Source organism: Dromaius novaehollandiae, chromosome 2 (assembly GCF_036370855.1).
Source record: "Dromaius novaehollandiae isolate bDroNov1 chromosome 2, bDroNov1.hap1, whole genome shotgun sequence".
NCBI classification, from domain to species: domain Eukaryota; kingdom Metazoa; phylum Chordata; class Aves; order Casuariiformes; family Dromaiidae; genus Dromaius; species Dromaius novaehollandiae.
This window is the reverse complement of record NC_088099.1, coordinates 153,911,046-153,928,498: the sequence shown is the minus strand read 5'-3', so window position 1 is coordinate 153,928,498 and position 17,453 is coordinate 153,911,046. Positions and strand designations below refer to the sequence as shown.

The window sequence follows — 17,453 nt, the reverse complement described above, 5'->3', positions numbered from 1 at the left end:
CTACAATCTTTGAACTGCTGTCTTATTAAAAGATCACTTCACTGTCTCGTGTCAGACACACTCTCCTGTCAAACTGTGATTAGAAAGCAAATATGTGATTTCGTTAAAAGAGGTTGGAAGTGAGTAATGTCAGAATGTGAAATGATGGTTTATAATTAGCGCATAGTATGATGTTAATACCTGGATTTCCTGCTATAGTTTCAGTTTGCTGACTCCAGGGACAGCATCTTAGAGCAACTGATCCATGTTGTCAGGAAGACATTCAAACTGGAACAGCTCAGGCGTACAGTATAGAGGAATTTGAGTTTCTAAACACACTTTCATTTCCTCCAAACAATTGTTTCGTTAGGTCCTTAGTTATTTATAGGAAAGTTTATGCTTGATTAGAATGAGCTGGACACTTTTCCTATGCTGTGTTTTCAGAAATAAAACAGATGTGTGAGCTATCTCAGTTTGAACTGATAGAAGTAGAAATAAAACAGCTGAACCTAGACTGTACTTGTCTACTAAGCCCTGGCAGTAAGATACTGCCGGGAAGACAAAATGCGGTAGGAAACAACCCATAGATAATCTACTTAACATCAGTCTTTTCTCAGACCAAAAACATTCTTCCAAAATAGAACAGACAGCCTATACAATGTTGGCAATTTATTTTAAAGAAAAAATTGGATCTGGAAACTTAATTTTTAAGAGTGCTAATTTTCCCTGCCCGATTTGAGAAGAGAAGATTAAATAAGCTTTTGTGCCAAATGCCATACTTCATCACTTGCGCATGCACCAGATGTTGATCCAGAACATGTCAGAAGATAAGTAACTGATTAATATTTTTATTCTTTCTCCTCCCCCACTCCCAATACAGAGTAGCCTTATGAGGTTCATAAACATAGTGAAAGAACATCTGAAATTCCCCTTTGCACCCACACATATTTATATTGCTACTATATCCATGTTGGAGGGGATTTTTCTCAGACATCCAAAGGGCTGGCGTCTCCTGCCGGAAGGAAGCGTTCTATTGATTAAAGCTCCAGTTGAAATTGGTTCAGTCGGAGTGCCCCGAAGAAGGAGAAGGAGCTGGACCTGAAGCACTGGTGTTTGTCTAAACAGCATTTTATCTTGGTTAGATGTTGGGCTAAAGCCAAACAATCCCTTTGTAATTAACTGGAAATAGTAGTGGACTGGGATTAAGTCTGATTTATTGATCTCATTGCACTTAACAAACTGTTCTGTTGTAGTCGGGGTGGAAGTTACTGACAGATTTATGATGTCAGGCCGGGGAGCCAGGGCCAGAGGCCAGAGGATGAAGATCAGTGATTTTGATCTGGCTCATGGTGGTTAGCTGGAGACCATGGTATATGATGATTTGCACCAGTGAGACGTGCTGTTGACCCCTAGAATTTGCATTCATAACGAAAACAAAGGAGCAAAAAACAATGGAAAAATGTCCGAGTGCAGAAAAATCCAGTGTCTGTTCTTAGGTAGCAGGGTGGTCCTTTTACCAACAGCTTGGAGGAGAGCAATCAAACGCATTTTTTGAATCATGCCACACAAGTAATGTCTGTCCTAGAAAACTTAAAAAAAAGAAATCCCCAAACCATAAAGCCAAATTTTTATTGTACTTCAGTCAGCAGAAAATTAGGGATACACGTTTGGCTTAACATCCAGGTACATGAAATGCTATGATCATGTTTTGTAGTACACAAAGTGGATTTGGTTAGGAATGGTGTAAATATTTCAAGCTTCCTGGCCTACTGTGTAAATCTACTGTGTAGATTTCTTCTTGATTAGAATATTTAATCAAGCAAGATATCTTTGTCTTCTTTGAAGACACAGTATAGTTTGGAAATTATCTGCTTGTATTCTCTGTTCCCATTTTCTTTCTCAGACTTTTTTAGTTCATGGAGTTATAATAAATTCCATAGGACTGGGTAAATTCACTGAGCAGTTTCCGGGAGATTAACTTTCTTTCTGGTATTAGATATTAGAAAACATTTGCTAGCACATTGCTGAACTCACAGAGAAGGTGTTACTGGCTTTGCAGCTGTTATCAGAATGGTATTTATAGTGAGATCAATGACCATTCAGTAATTTTTCTTCAGTTTTGGTTAACTGGTCAGTCTCTCAGCTTTGTCTTGCTGGACATTTTAGCCTAAACATGGGCTAGCAGATGGGCCTAGAACATGGGAGTTTAGGCTGGATCTAAACAAAGACTAACTTTACTTAAAGTAAAATTCAGATGACTAAGTTAACAGGCATGATCCTGAAAACCATTGCTCTTCTGCTGTATGACTAAGGCTCCTTCTGTCTTTGATCTAATGAGTCTTTAACACAAAGTATGGAAAGGTCTGGAAGCAAGCATGCGTCTAGCCAATAGGCGGGAGTCTTTTCTCTCTCTCTGACTTATTTCATGCGGAGCGAGTGGGACAGCTTCAACAGAAAGGCTGGAGAGCACAGTCTTCCCCGCATCAGCCTGTAACTAAGGTGTTAGGACATTGTCCAGTGGGGGAGAAAAACTGGGCTTGAATCCCCTCTGGCAGAGCAAGGAAAGGAGCCTAGTTTTCCTGTTTCCTGAACAAGTGTTCAAGCCATTAGGCTATTGTATAAAAGGGAGTGTGACCCCATTTCCTGATATGTTTTAAAAGAAAACAGTGTCCTTCAAAGAATGGACAGAAATGTCTGCATTTAGGTGAGGGTTTCAGATGGCATGTCCCAAGGGAGGAGAAGTGTATTCATGCAGCCGTGAATAAAGACATACTGCAGTGCTCAGCATTTCTCAGGATGACTCTAGGCAGCTCCACATTGTGTGTGTGAGCTTTGAGTAGCTTCCTGCTCAGCATGGCCGGGTCTTCTGGAGCTTATTTTCAGATATCTACCTCCTCATGTGTCCAATCATTATAGAGATTCAAGCTCCTGTATGAAAATACTAAAAAGTGTTTTTTTCGGATCTAGCCCTTTCATTTGATTATTTCATAGTTTTAGATACTGGCGCTTGACTATGTAGTAAAAGATGAGATGACAAATTTCTGACCAGTTGTGTGATAGTGAAAACCATCCAAAAGTTTCTTAATTGTATTCCAGTGAGTTGAGAAAAAAATTACTACATTATTTAACTATCAGATTGATTAACTACCACAGATTAATGAAAAGTTGGCAGCAGATTATTCTTCTGAGGTTCTAGACATCCAGTATTTTAAGGGTTATCCTGTATTACTCAAACAAATCCTGTGTGATGTATGAATATGGGTAGCAACTTTTCCAGGATTTTCATAGCACCTGAGAACAATTCTGGATGTCCAGCTGCTCAGTGGCCTAGAAAGGGGCAGAAGTGCCCATGCAAATGGGGTGTGTAAAGCTCTTTCTATTTTCTCCATTATAGATCAGCGTTAGACTTCTTGTGCATATGCAAAGCTATGTATGTGTGATTTTTAGTGTTCTGGATTTCAATATATCAAATCTGGCAGCTTTTCTGTTCTCACATTAGAAGTGTGTGACTAGTAATAGAACTTACAATTAAAGTCTGGTCTAACTAGGATTCAGCTGAATAAGAACCAGTGGTTTTATTAATAATAGCTTCTGCTTTTTATCTTCTATTCTTGTATTAGCAGTTTGATTGAATATGAAGCTGTGGAAGTAAGGATAAAAAAAAAATCTAGAGGTCTGGAGGGGTGCAGATGTTATCAACATCCCTCCTGATGCATATGGTTTCCTCTACACTTTAGGTGGTTTGGCAAAGGAATTGTTATGGATATGGAAAGAATCTATACTGGAAGCATAAATAAGTACAGTATATATTTTTGTATTAGTAACAAATCGAACCTCTTTAAAGTTCAGCTTTGTAGGCTTCCTATCAAGTGGCATAAATACATAGTTAGTGGACATTAGTAAATGAAAACACGTATGTGAATGAATCTCATTTTCCTCATGTGCTTAGAGAAATGGATCCAAATTTTATGATATTGGTCCTACTGACTTTATTTCTAGTTGTCTATAAAACAGGAATTAGATCTAAATATACTGACCAGCCATTGATGCATATGATGTGTCCTGATTTTTTTGGACGAAGTCATGTAGTTCTGGTTTTGAAGTGTGTGCCTAAAATAGCACTTGCATGAAGGTGAGATGTCTCAGAAAGGCCTGGTTCATCTGTGAACTAGCTGTGCTGCCAGCGCTCACTGGGGACTTCCCTGTTTGAACTGTAGGCTGTCAGACTGTCTTGGGTATTGCATCTGCATATGTGCATACCTGTTTATTCTGAGTTTTATTTCTGGGTCATGATCAGATCTGAAGACTGCCTTCACCCTCATAAAGACAGGAGTCTGGGCTCTCCTTTGAATTACAGACATGAAAAAGAAATGGTGGCAGGTGAAGAAAGGAGTGGTGGTAAAAGGTACCCAACTTTATACACACTCATATATATACATATATATGCATATATTTATAATATACATATGTGTGTATACATATATGTGCTTCTTTTATATTTTTATATACGTACGTGCCTACATACATATTACGCACTTAATGAAAAAGCATTTGTGGTCTTGTAGGCATCTACATTCTTTATTGAATATAGCCCATAAGTAAAGATTTATATTAATATGTGTAGCAGAAATTCTTTATATCATTTATGCAGATACATTAGCAAGTTTACTATTCAGAATGGTATGCTGTGATTTACAGCATGTCAGCTGCTAAATGGTAAGTGCCCGTGAACATTCACTTGCTCTCTAACAGAAATGAGCTATTTTTGCCTTCTTTCAGTGAGAAACAGTCTACCCTCAAATTAGAGTATTCATATGGGCAGTTACTGTGGAACAACTGACGCGATGTATATTCACAGCCTTCAAAGCAAAGTTGTTTATGTGTTAATGTTCCTCATCTTTGTGCCAGAGATATCTGGTAGTGTTTGAAGACTGGTTAATGAAGAAAGTTGGTGAGACTAGTAATAATCAAGAATATATTTAAAGATGTACTGTTAACCTAGCCCACACAGATGATGAGAGCTCAAAAAATAAAGTTGCTAGAAAAAAAGGAAAGAGGCTAGGTTTTCTTTTGGTGTAAATCAGTGCAAGTTTGCCTCAAAAGTCTGTGAAGCTGTGTGAGTTTACAGTAGCCAAGGCACTGTCTGGTAATTTTATGTGTACAGAGAGAGAATATAAAGGATGGTGCTTCCTTTTGATTCTAGATATTGATATACTAGCGTTAGTTAGCAAATGAAAGTCTCTGTTCTGCGTTCCTTACTTTTATTGTTTTTACACATCTGGTCTCCTGGCCTTAATCTAAGTCTTGCTATTGTTCTGTCCCACTCTTTGTTATAAAAATCCCCTAGTCTGCTACCTTTTATATTCTAATGTCAGAAAAGATATTGGCTTCAATGGCAACAGAATAAATTTTGAGAAGAATATGCTCATTTCAAATGAATGTGACCAGATAGTATGCTTTCTTGTTTTGGTAAATACCAGTAGCCCAGAAAGCCAGGAGTCTGCACTCAATCTTTGCCTCACTTATGCAACATTGTTGTATCAACAGATATAGTTAATGATATTATGGTAAATAATTTCAAGAGTAGATATGCTCTGAGGATTATCCTAGTTCTGCATGTACAGAGAGAGGTAGAGAGAGCAAGTTCTCCGTACTGGAGTTGAGAGAACTGGGTGGTGTTACATAAACTTGCATGGAAGCCAAGAATCTGTTGTGGCCTGCATGACATGAAGAACTTCATAAATGTGGGATGGTTAAAATGTTCTGGATGCTATATTGCACAAAGCAAATGAATAAACAAGAGCATTAGAAAATATTTTAGGATTAGAAGATTAAGAATAATTGGCTAAGGCAGACTGGATGGCTCAGGAGGTTGCTAAGAGATCTACAATCTACAGCCTTTCACCTCCTGATTAGCCAGGGACGTAACCCAGGTAATCAAAAAAGAAAATTTATTAACATTTGATGTTCCAAATTTGGAAGTTTGATCTAGTTTCTAATCAGTAGTTGCAGCAGAGCCAAGGGGTCAAAGACAGCTTTACCATGTGCATAGCAGTCTTAAGGTTGAATCCCTCGTGTGGTTATAGGCCACTAGTTCTGCTGGTGGAATTTTCTTCATGAAATAAATGATCACAGGAGCTGGCTGACTCTGTGTTCCTTGGTAAATTTTTTATTTTCTTTAAGCAGAAAACTATTTTTAAACTCCTTTGGCATAATAATGACATAACAACTTCAAAAAGGAGGTGGGAGAATAGAGTGGCATAGCATTTGGATCAAGGGCAGATTAAATACGAAACACAAGTTTTTTAAAAATGGAAGTACCTATCCTAGTCCTAGTCCATCTATTCCGTGAAATCATTGTTTTTGATTTGAATAACTAAGGTAATATAGACATATCTGTTGGCAACATATAATGCAATTATACTTCTTTGTTGAAGTACTTGCCAACAGGCTGTAGAAAGTACATTTTGAAATGTTGTCAATTATCCTGTTATCTTTTCTCCTCTTTCTGGCTATTTTTAGAAATGTGCGCGTGGAGATTGTTTAGCTGTATTAAGACATGAATTTCTGTCCTTGTAATTTTAGTCCTGGTCTTTTGGATTTTGGTAATTTTCCTCATTACTGAATGAATTTTAAAATTAGAGGTTCGCGTTTCAGGGAGTCTTATTGTGAAATGTATTTCAGTTTAATCTCAAATGGAGACATGACTTTGAAGAGCTATTTTTGAAGAATTTTAGTGCAATCATCTAAAGCACAATAATGCAGAATCCATTCTAATAGCTGTCCTTTTCCTACACAGCATAATAATTGATCCATGTATATATAATAAAGGGAAAGATTTGGGAAGATGCCATATGAGGAATGCATAAAGCTGTTCTCTTCCCTGCCTGTCTTCCTCCTCAAAAAAAAAAAAAAAGAAAAAAAGAAAAAAAGAAAAAAGGTTATTCGTGCCCTCCTTCATGAAATGCTCTCATCCAAAATGGAGAGAGAATTAGTGTGGATCAAGGCATTATAAATTCCCATTATCCTATTTGCATCAATGAACTTATCACGCCCAACTCTGTAACAGTGTTTGCACTGTAAATGACACCTTGGCTACTGGTCTAACCAGAACAGCTATTTCTGTGATTTTTTTTTGCACCAAAGTGTCTTATTCTTAGAGATTTATGTATTCTTTATACTACCTGTATCAAAATGATTGAGGTTCAGCAGGAAGTGATTATCTCAAGGTCTCACAAGAAAACAGCAGTGAAGGAAAAAACTAAGTCAAGTCTCCCCAGTCCCTACAAATGTCCTATATGTTAAGTTCCTTTTAAAAAGAGAATCATGAAGATAGATTTTCTCATGTGATTATTGACAGAGCCATTTATCTATAGGATCCTTACATTTCCAATGTAGTCTGTACCTGTACATCCAAGTGCCACTGGTTATGTGAAAGAGAACTTTAGACTTCACGACTCTAATAGAATTGCAGAGTTTTAGCATTTGTTTTATTTTCTTCCTTCTGATTTGTGTTAGGGAAGAGCATCTACATAAGAAGATACAACTATGAGGGCAGAGGAGGGGACTAGGTTTTGTTTAGATCAAAATGAAATATGGAAAAAAATGCTTGAAGCAAATACCTCTGCCATCTTGAAGAAACGTGGATATTGATTTCTAGGATATATGCATTTCTTTTTCTCCTTCTTTCTCTCCTTTATTTTTTCTCTTTCTGGGGAAGGTAAGAGAAAGCAAGGGAGTAAGGACAATTACATATCCAGTGAAGGAGTTTGGTACCCCTTCATAGAGATATGATGTGTAATCAAAAAATCTGAAAGTCAAGCCAAGACTTGAGTAGAACGCATGAATCCTAACAGTTCTGCAAATGTGTAGGCTTCACCCAAATTTGGCTGGCTGAAAGATGAAGCAGCTTCAGTTTATACTGTTGCTATTTTCCTTTAAGTGCTTCTCCCAACCTCTTTGTCTGGAAGCCAGTTTCTTTAGTTCTCTTGCTCTTTAGTTTAGCCATGCCTTTTGCATGTAATAATATTAAGATGGCCCTGTATTACCTTTCATGTACACAATCTCCTAATAGGATATATTATTTTGAATTGTGGCAGGATACTCAGGGAAATACCAACCTGATAATTGATAATCAATTCCATTCCAGTGTTTCAAAGATTGTTTTTTCCCTCTGTTGCAACTGGCAAACAGAAATAAAGTGTAAATACTTAGTTCTGCTTTATCCTCTTCAGATGCAGAGAAGGAGGTATTAGCAAATTTGCTATGTAGGCCACTAAGCAGGATTAACAAAAGTTACTGAAACGTTGTAATTTACAGTCAGTCCATTGTATAAAATGCTAATATTAATGTTTCTCCAGTGTTCAGAAGTTAGTTCTTTCAGAAATTCCAGTTCAGAGTAATCAGCAATGAACAGCAGCTGAAATTGTCACTCACAATTTTTACAAGTTCCTACAGAGTGTCTGCAAAACAGGTTTATCATCTGTAGGCTCTGTGAATGGTTACCTAAGAATAATGGACATATACTCATTAGAACGACTTAGAGGTAGAGCATTTTGGCCAGTTTATAAAGCAAACATACGTAACTAAATAAATGAGCAAAACCAGATCCCTCACAACTTAGGAAATCCCTCGGTGAGCTGCTATTATTTTCTGTTTGCCATAGTTCCATCAGTGCTCTTTTAAAGCTGCCTTTCGACACCAGTGAGACCTTGAACATTGAATTAGTGCAGTGGATGGAGATCTCATGTGCCAGACACTATGGAGCGAGCCCAAATCCCACTATTGTCAGTGAATCAGCCTCAGTACGGTTTTAGTCTCCAGTTCTTGCTAGCCACAAAGTGAATAAAACAAAGCATCTTCTGCAGTACGGAAGGTCTGTTAAAACATTCCTCTTCCAAAGAGCTTCTTCAAATCTTGATACAGTTTGATGTAACAAAACTTGATATTCATAACTTGATATTAGAACTTGGAGTTTCAGTTTCAATGTAAATGTTACTGTAGTTAAATCCTAGTTATTTGGCTGTCTGGCTTGCCATTGCCTGTTGAAATTTGTTTTCTAAACAAATAGAAATCAATTTTCAGTTTATTAGAGAAAAAAAAAACAGTTTCAACCAGCTTGTGGGAACTATGTTTTCTTTTAAAAAAAGAATCAGAGGCTCAAAAGCAGCTCATTATATCATGGTTTAGCAGCGCATTGACTCACTATACATGCTGGGTTCTGATGGCACACATGGTCTAGCATCTCATTCTCCGAACTAAATGGCTAAAAGGCATTTGTATTATATGCATTTAAAAATGTTTACATTTTGTGCTCTCTGTATGTCTGAGTCTTTCCGTATGGTGGGATACTGAATGAGTAGTGATCACATGCTTTCTTTGTGGCACAGCTGTTGAGGAGGAGAAGAAAAATAATTACACTGCTTGCCTAACGCATTACAACTGAATCCTGCAGAAATGTAGTAATACACTTACTCATTGGGAGAATGAAAATCTAACCCCTTGTGGAAATTTTATATACCCTACAAGGCATCTCGTGGACATAAAAATTGAGAATGTGGCATAAGGAAGCTTCCACCCATGTCTTTGATACAGTGGAGTAGAGTGGATGATGGCAAAGGCATAGGTGGCCATGAATTTTGGATGGGAAGAGGAGTTATTTTCTGGATGCTGTATAGTTTTTATTAATTTTTAGAAGGGTAGCAGTGGTGACGTTTCTGTCAAGAGATTCTTTTTTTGGCCTGCAAACCAGTTGTACAGGAGCAGCAAATCTCCCCCTGATGTCAGCAGGCAGGTGTGGTGCACTCCTGGGAAGGGCCGGCCGGCCGCCTGCTCAGAGAACACCCGTCCCAGTAACATCAGCCCTGGAAGCCACTCTGCCTTCCTGCACAGCAGTTTGCTCCTAGGTCATGAGAACAGCAGAGTAGACCTACCTTTTTTTTTTTTTTTTTAAATTAGTTGATGTCAGGGACTTGGGTGTGGTAGGCTGCTTTGCCACATGCCATTTTTGTACTGTAGTTTTTCCATCCTCGTTTTACTAAGTTGAGCTCAGTATATGAGAGGGAGAGAAGAGTTCTGTGGAGAACATTTGCACTGAGTAATCTGTGAGAAAACCGCCTTTCCTTTCAGACATCGGCCGCTGCAGCTTTCTTAAAAGGAGTCCTGGTGGATGTTGGGTACTCTTAGAAGAATGTTCTTAGTAGGAGGTGGTTGTACTCCCGGTCGACAAACTACAGTCACATTTTTAAATTCAGTATTATTTTGTTCATATTTAGAAAGCAAGTCTCTTGGGCTCTAAGCATGAATACCATTAAAGCACATGAGTATATTGATAGGAAAAGACAAATTGACACCTAAGTGTATTGATAGAAAAAGCAAAAGAGAACCCATTCTTTTACTCCACACCTGGTGTGTACATACATATATCTATCTATATCTGGGATATATCTATGTATCTATATCTTTATATATCCATATATAGATATATATATCCCAGCAAAGTCTCCCATCAAAGGGTTCAAGGCTTTGGGAAATGATTTTTGGATCTTCCGCCAATAACATAATTTAGTGATTTGGTGAAAGAAGGAATAGTCCTATTAGAGAATTTTGAGTTTGGGTCATGCTGCCAATGTGTACCTCAGTTTCCCCAAATAGAAATATTTAATATTTGTATGGAATATGTATTCAGCTTTGTGAAACATTTCAAAGTCTTCAGCAACAAGTGCTAAATGAGTGAGGGTATAGGTGTGACGTCTTACTGCATTAGTACAGATATACAAATGGAAATGCTGGTGGTGGTGGTTAGTGCAAGAGGCTTACGAATTAACTGCTCTTTATTTCTCTTCCATTTTTTCTTCCTTGCTATTTGAATAAATCTGAAGTGGAGCTAAAAGGACCTTATTCTTTATTCGCAGGTTACTTTAGGTGGAACCTTTATTGGCATTGGGCGGAAAACTCCAGATTGCCAAGGCAACACCAAGTACTTCCGCTGCAAATTCTGCAATTTCACCTACATGGGCAACTCGTCCACTGAACTAGAGCAACACTTCTTACAGACTCACCCAAACAAAATGAAAGCAGCCCTTCCCTCCTCTGATTCTGGTAAAACTTCAGAGAAAAACTCCAATAAATCCAGTCCTACTCTTCGACCATGTGATTCTGGAGACTTGGGGAAGTGGCAAGACAGAATCACTGTAAAAGCAGGAGATGATACACCAGTTGGATATTCGGTGCCCATCAAGCCAATAGATTCCTCTAGACAAAATGGTACCGATACAACCAGTTACTACTGGTGTAAGTTTTGCAGTTTCAGCTGCGAATCGTCCAGCTCATTGAAACTCTTAGAACATTACAGCAAACAGCATGGGGGAAACCAGTCAGGAAGCCTGCACCCAGATCTGAATGATAAGCTTTCTAGGGGATCTGTCATTAACCAGAATGACCTAGCCAAAAATGCAGATGGGGAGTTAGTGACAAAGACAGAAAAGGGTGCAAGTGTGGCAAAAAAGAAAGACTTGACTAGCAAAGGAGCAGAGGACAGCATGGTGACAAGCTACAACTGTCAGTTCTGTGACTTTAGGTACTCAAAGAGCCATGGCCCAGACGTAATAGTGGTGGGCCCACTTCTCCGTCACTATCAGCAGCTCCACAACATTCATAAATGTACCATTAAGCACTGTCAGTTCTGTCCCCGCGGCCTCTGCAGCCCAGAAAAGCACCTTGGAGAAATTACTTACCCATTTGCTTGCCGAAAAAGTAATTGTTCCCACTGTGCTCTCTTGCTTTTGCACCTGTCTCCAGGGGTGACAGGAAGCTCTAGAGTCAAACACCAGTGCCATCAGTGCTCATTCTCCACTCCCGATGTTGACGTTCTCCTGCTGCATTATGAGAATGCCCACGAAGCCCAGGCATCTGATGTGAAACAAGAAACAAATACCCTGCAGGGGACCGAGGGGCCGCTGACTCTCAAAGAGAACAAAGAACACTCATGTACCAAATGTGACTTTACCACTCAGGTGGAAGAAGAGATTTCCCGACACTACAGGTACAGTGCGGTTTAAAATGATTAATAGCAGAAACCCAAACAAACAGCCCTCCCTTCATTCCTTACTTAATGTCGCTGTTCCCCAAACATTGAAGAATCTGGAAGTCAAAACAGGAATACATACAGATATAAATCTTTATAGCTAGGGTCCAATCCAACATCCACTTTGTGTTGGAAAAACACCAGCTAAATCAGTGGGTTTAATTATACACTGAAACCTATGCAATGAAGAGGGAAATTTGGATATGTGTGTAGATGTTGCGTTTCTAGCATATTTGAGGTTTGGTCAACTATTTTCCAACCAGAATCTTTTAGGTACTATTTTAATGTAGGCTTTTTTTACCAGAAAGCTGGCATCTTCATTCATGAGGGGGAACACAAATGGGCTCACTTTCCAAGATAGACTATGAATCCTTTCATGCTCTGTAACAGCGCTTCAATGTACTACCTTTTTGTAGTATTTTCCATGCCCAAGTCCAGCAATGCAATAATTAGTTTAAGAGCATTCCACTGCTGTTTTGGTGTTGGTTTCACACTGGGAGCAGACACTCTTTTGTCTGTTGATGTCATCCCCCGAGATCCTTTTGCAGATGATTATTTTTGTGTTGCTAGTTCACAGTGTCATTCTATTTATTTTAAATGCTAATGTTCCTATTTGGAGGTGGACTAAGCCAGTCTCCTGACTCAGTCTGACACAATGTCATGATGGCAGCCAATTCCCTGTTAAGCTTTTTGGGTCAGTTCCTTTGCTGTTGTAAACTGGCAGTCCAGTTTACATCAGAGGAGGACCTGGCTCTTGGACTTCGTGAAGAGCAACAGTTACGTACTGCCGCAAAAGCGGTGTTAAATATTAGAAAATCGTGCTGAATATGTTAATAGTTAAGACTAATGCGTCAACAACAACGGAAAACTTGGTATCTATCTCATATGAAAGGTCTTTGCGTGGAAGCCAGCTAGCATGAAGACAAAAGAAGATGCCTTTTCAAAGCTAAAGCTTTGTTAAAAGCACAAGAAACTGTGCCACATTTAATAGATTCCAAGACATCCAAAATTAACAAAGGCAGACTGGGGCGTGATACTTTAATAAAGATTAAAGCTGGGGGCATCCAAATGTTGCCCAACAGAGGGCTGTATTGGCAATGTATCAGGAGTCTATTTAAGAAAAAAAAAAAAGGCAGATTGCTCATCTTTAATTTGGAGCTAAAGCCCAGGGAGGATTCAGGTCACGGCATGCAGTGCCCCATTTTTGATCCAAGTGGGCCTCATGGATGTTGTGCGGATTAATTAGTTAATGTTTGTAAACTGCTTTGAAGATGAAAAGTGGTATCTAAGTTCCAAGCGTTATTACAGCAGCTTGGAGCCAGGCTGTAGAGCTCCATAGACAGCACTTTGTCCGCCGCTGGGGCATGGCACGATCTCTTTTCAGTGGTTAAATAACTGGGAGATTGAAATGGCTCCTTGACTAAAAAACACTTTTATTTTGCTGCAGCTGGTAATTTAAGTTTTAACAAGCACACCTAGTTAAAATCCTTTTTCCCAAGAAAAGCTGAAGCCACAGCATTCAAAGCTAAGTACCCAAAGTTAGACACCTTATAGCAGTAGCTTCTTTTTCAGAGTGTTTAGCACCCAATAGCTCTCGCAGTTGTCAAAGGGAATTGCTCTGTGGTATGCACTTTGAAAAGCAAGGGATGTGTTTAAACATTTGAATCTAAACTTGTTTGTCTAAAATTAGGCTATTCTGTTTAAGACACCTGGACAATATATTTTTAAGCTTTCAGTCTACCACATTGAGTACTCTGAGGATGCTGCGTAATTAAAGCAAAGTACAAAATCCCCACAACTGGCACCTTCTTTCCCCATCCTACCTGAGCGCTTCTGCTTGCCTTTTAATTTGAGTTTTGTTTTTCTGTGTGCACTCGTGCTTTTTTTCCCCATTGTATACCTTCTTTGACACCACAGAAGTTAACTGAATTTTTGCTTTGTCATAGCAAACACTTAGAAATTTTTCTATGCCTAACATATTCCATAGTTTTCACTATGTCAAACCGAAGCAGTGGGAAAGAGACACTTTTCTGGCATTAGAGCTTCTATTTTTATTATTAACTGGTCTTTTTTTTACAGAAGTTATGCCTTTGTCAGTTATGCGTTTCCTTTCCCTTTCTGTATACTGTGAAATACGTATACAGAGTAGTTCAGATTTTAAAAAGCAGAACTTCTGTAAAGTAGTAGTGTTTGGGAGGCATAGGACATAGAAACATACTGATGTGGAGCACAGCTGGTCAGCCCACATCCTACCTGGCCTTCTCCGTGGCTTTGTCAAGCAGAGTTTATCCCAGTAAAGCTGCTGTGCCACACTGCTATGTATTTCTGATGTGTTTTAAATGATATATATGTGTGTACTTATAAAAACATACAGCCTATCAAACTGCAAGCATAGATATATGATAGCTTTATTCTCCATTCTACTCTTGTGGGGGAAGAGGGTTCCCAAAGTGGGTGCTGCCAATTGATTTACTGAGGAGCTGAACACATCTGAATGGAAACATGACATTAAGCATTAATGTAGTGGCAGGAAGTGTTCTGCCATTCACATATTTAAATTTACCCTTGATAATCTGCCAGTATCAGAGCTTGCTTTAGATGCTACTTACAGATTTGAGCCCATGTATTTTTTCTGCATTTTTGATTATTTTCTTTTTTTGAGTCATACACATAAGCAGCATGCTTAATTTATTTTCTTTCTGTACCTGTATTCGGTATTATATGGAAATACTTTGCCTGTATTTGGTACAGTATTTGAATTTGCAGAAGTGATTCTTTTCAAGTTTTCTGCCTACAGAAATGTATACTTAGCTTTAATGCTCATTCAGAGTTTCCCTGACATGATTATTTGAGAACTATTCACTTAAATTTGAAGTTAATGCATGACATTGGACTTGAGTTTTCTTGTATTTAAACCAGACTAAAATGTGCTTACTCAAATAAATCCCCAGAAGGTTTGTTGGCCTACATTTTCTACTAATTCTGCTACTGCTCATTTGCTGTTATACCTCTGAGGAGTCAGGTATTCTTCATATTCATGGTGAAGTTTAGTTTTTCTTCAAAACTATCTGTTATTCTGATGAACTGAAAAGTGCCAACACTTGTAACTTAAAGAAAAATCATACTGACTAATTGGGGAAATTTTGCACTTCATATCACTCACTCTAGAGATTATAAATTTTTAAAATTTCATGTTTTTAATTATAACTGAAAGGGTCTTTTTGCAGAAGAATGTTTTTATTTCAGAGTTTTGCTAAGATGTGGGAAAATAATACATTTTTTCATATTTGGAAAAATTAGAATGTTTACTGAAAATCCTCATTTGTCGGAAAATACCTTGACAGAAAACATTTGGTCAGTGCTAGTAGAAATTAAAAATGATATATGGAAAAATGCTGCAAACAATGTTCCAGAAAGAGGTGGGGTAATGACTCTGTGTTATTCATCAAACAATTGCAAAACGTAAAAGGAAAAATAGAAAGACTCACAAATGCAGCACAGCCTTTGGCAGTTGCAGCAGACTTTCTGTAAGAAACAGAAATTATTTTGAAAATGTAGATAACAACAGTTGCATGTGGTTTTCTTTCAGAAGAATTAAACAAAATTCTTTACCTAGAAAAAGGGCTTAACTTCCAGTCGGGGAGTCAAAACGCGCTAAGTGCACCACAGTTGGGTCAGTGAGATAGATTTGTAAATCCGCAGCCTGTGATGAAGGTCCCTTGCTGCCGCAAGGACCTTTTCCATCTTCCTGACACCTTGCTTGCTTCACGCTCTCTCTTTTCACCTAAAATTTTTTTCCTTTCCCCACAAGCCCAAATGTAGCACCCATCCCAAAAGCAAGCTGTCTTGCAAGCATGTGTTTTCATTGGAAATACTAGTAACTATTATATTCATAATGAAATTACGCACATACAGGGGAAAAAAAAAAGAGCAATATGACAGCCGTACCTTTAGCCAGAATATTTTCTGTGCCCTAAAGCATAGGAATATCTTCAGGTAATTTTTTTTTTAATAACTTGTTTTGTAGATGATGAGGTGTTGTAATTCTTCAGACTACTTAGAAGTATGTCAACAAGACTTAATTAACAACTGGCTAGTGTCAAAAGTATTGCAGCCTATTGGAAATCTCAAGTAAAGAAAATTAAATCCATCAATAAAAGACATCTAATCTCTCCAACTTCAAGCTTTTGCAAGGCAAAATCCTTATATCTTACAGCACCTAACTCAAGTACATTTGAGTACAAATAAATAACAACAGGATATTATTAAGTTGTCAGGATGTAACAAAACAGCAAAGGTTTGGCCAGAATTCTTTGACATTTAATCTTGTGATTGGGTCATAAATGTTTTAATGTCCACAAATAATCAGGTCTTTGATTTATTTTGTAGCGATAATAGTAATACTAAATGACATCAATGAATGGTATGACATTGTCTCCTAAAGCGATATTAAAGATGGTGCAAATTTATGGCTCGAACTTGCTCTTAGCGTGCTTGAATCATATATCAGCAAGGTCATAAAAGGGAGAATGCTACTTGCTTCTTCATTTACATCACGTGCTTCCACGCTTAGATTTTACTCAACCCCTCTCATTTGAACATTGATCAGCTGTATACCAATGTAGTGTAGTATACTTGAAGAGCTCAAAGTTTCAGAAGTTATAACCACGGTCTAGCTAAACTGTAACTTCAGAGTAATGAAGCACAGGAGTGCTTATTGTGTGTTATGCAAACTGGGATGTGTAAAATTCTGTTGTTTAGCTTTGGAGAGTTTTGTACACAACCTGGGTGGAATTTGGGCCTTTAGAAGCAGGTGGCAGATTTAAATTTTGTATGAAAAGAAATAAAACATTGCGAACTTATTCTTTGATTGCAGTCAGGTTGGGGTGAAAAAATCAGAGGTGAAAACATGTTTATTTTTATATCTTATTCTGGGAAAAAATAATAGTTTCCAGTTTTTTTAAAGTTCGTTAATTGGTGGTTATTGTTATTATTTTCTGAAACGAGCTACATTTTCAGATTGGAGAATATGACTTACATTGGACAGTCCCAAACCTTAGTTTGCTCTTTGAGCTTTTGGGTAGAACCAGGATACAGGACAAACCTGTGTGAAGTATGAAAATCTATAACATTAACATCGAGGATTAATTTTATTGCATGCTAGAAAAGTACTTGACCTAAACAAAAAGCCTGTGTGGTTACTACCTATCTAAATCAGGCCTAGTCTTTTCCACATGATGGGAATTCCTGTCACAATTCCATAGACAAACTAAGAAATGCTGAACAATAAATTATGAATAGTTTAAAATAATAAACATTTAAAGTAATAAAGCTATTTTGTGCTGGAGTTAAGACTATATCTAATACTCCACCTTTGACTGTGGCCTAA

General features: G+C 38.0%; 1 protein-coding gene across 10 annotated transcripts in view; it reads left to right on the top strand.

Moving 5' to 3' along the window:
• The window catches only part of TRPS1 (transcriptional repressor GATA binding 1), a 218,447-nt gene that overhangs the window by 45,385 nt on the left and 155,609 nt on the right, over nt 1-17,453 (top strand). For 9 of the 10 annotated variants that reach the window (XM_064507822.1, XM_064507820.1, XM_064507814.1 and 6 more), the window contains one exon: nt 10,893-12,022. In XM_064507822.1, the coding sequence (XP_064363892.1) occupies nt 10,893-12,022 (1,130 nt within the window). The remainder of the gene's footprint in view (nt 1-10,892; nt 12,023-17,453) is intronic. The other variant, XM_064507823.1, reaches the window with a different exon arrangement.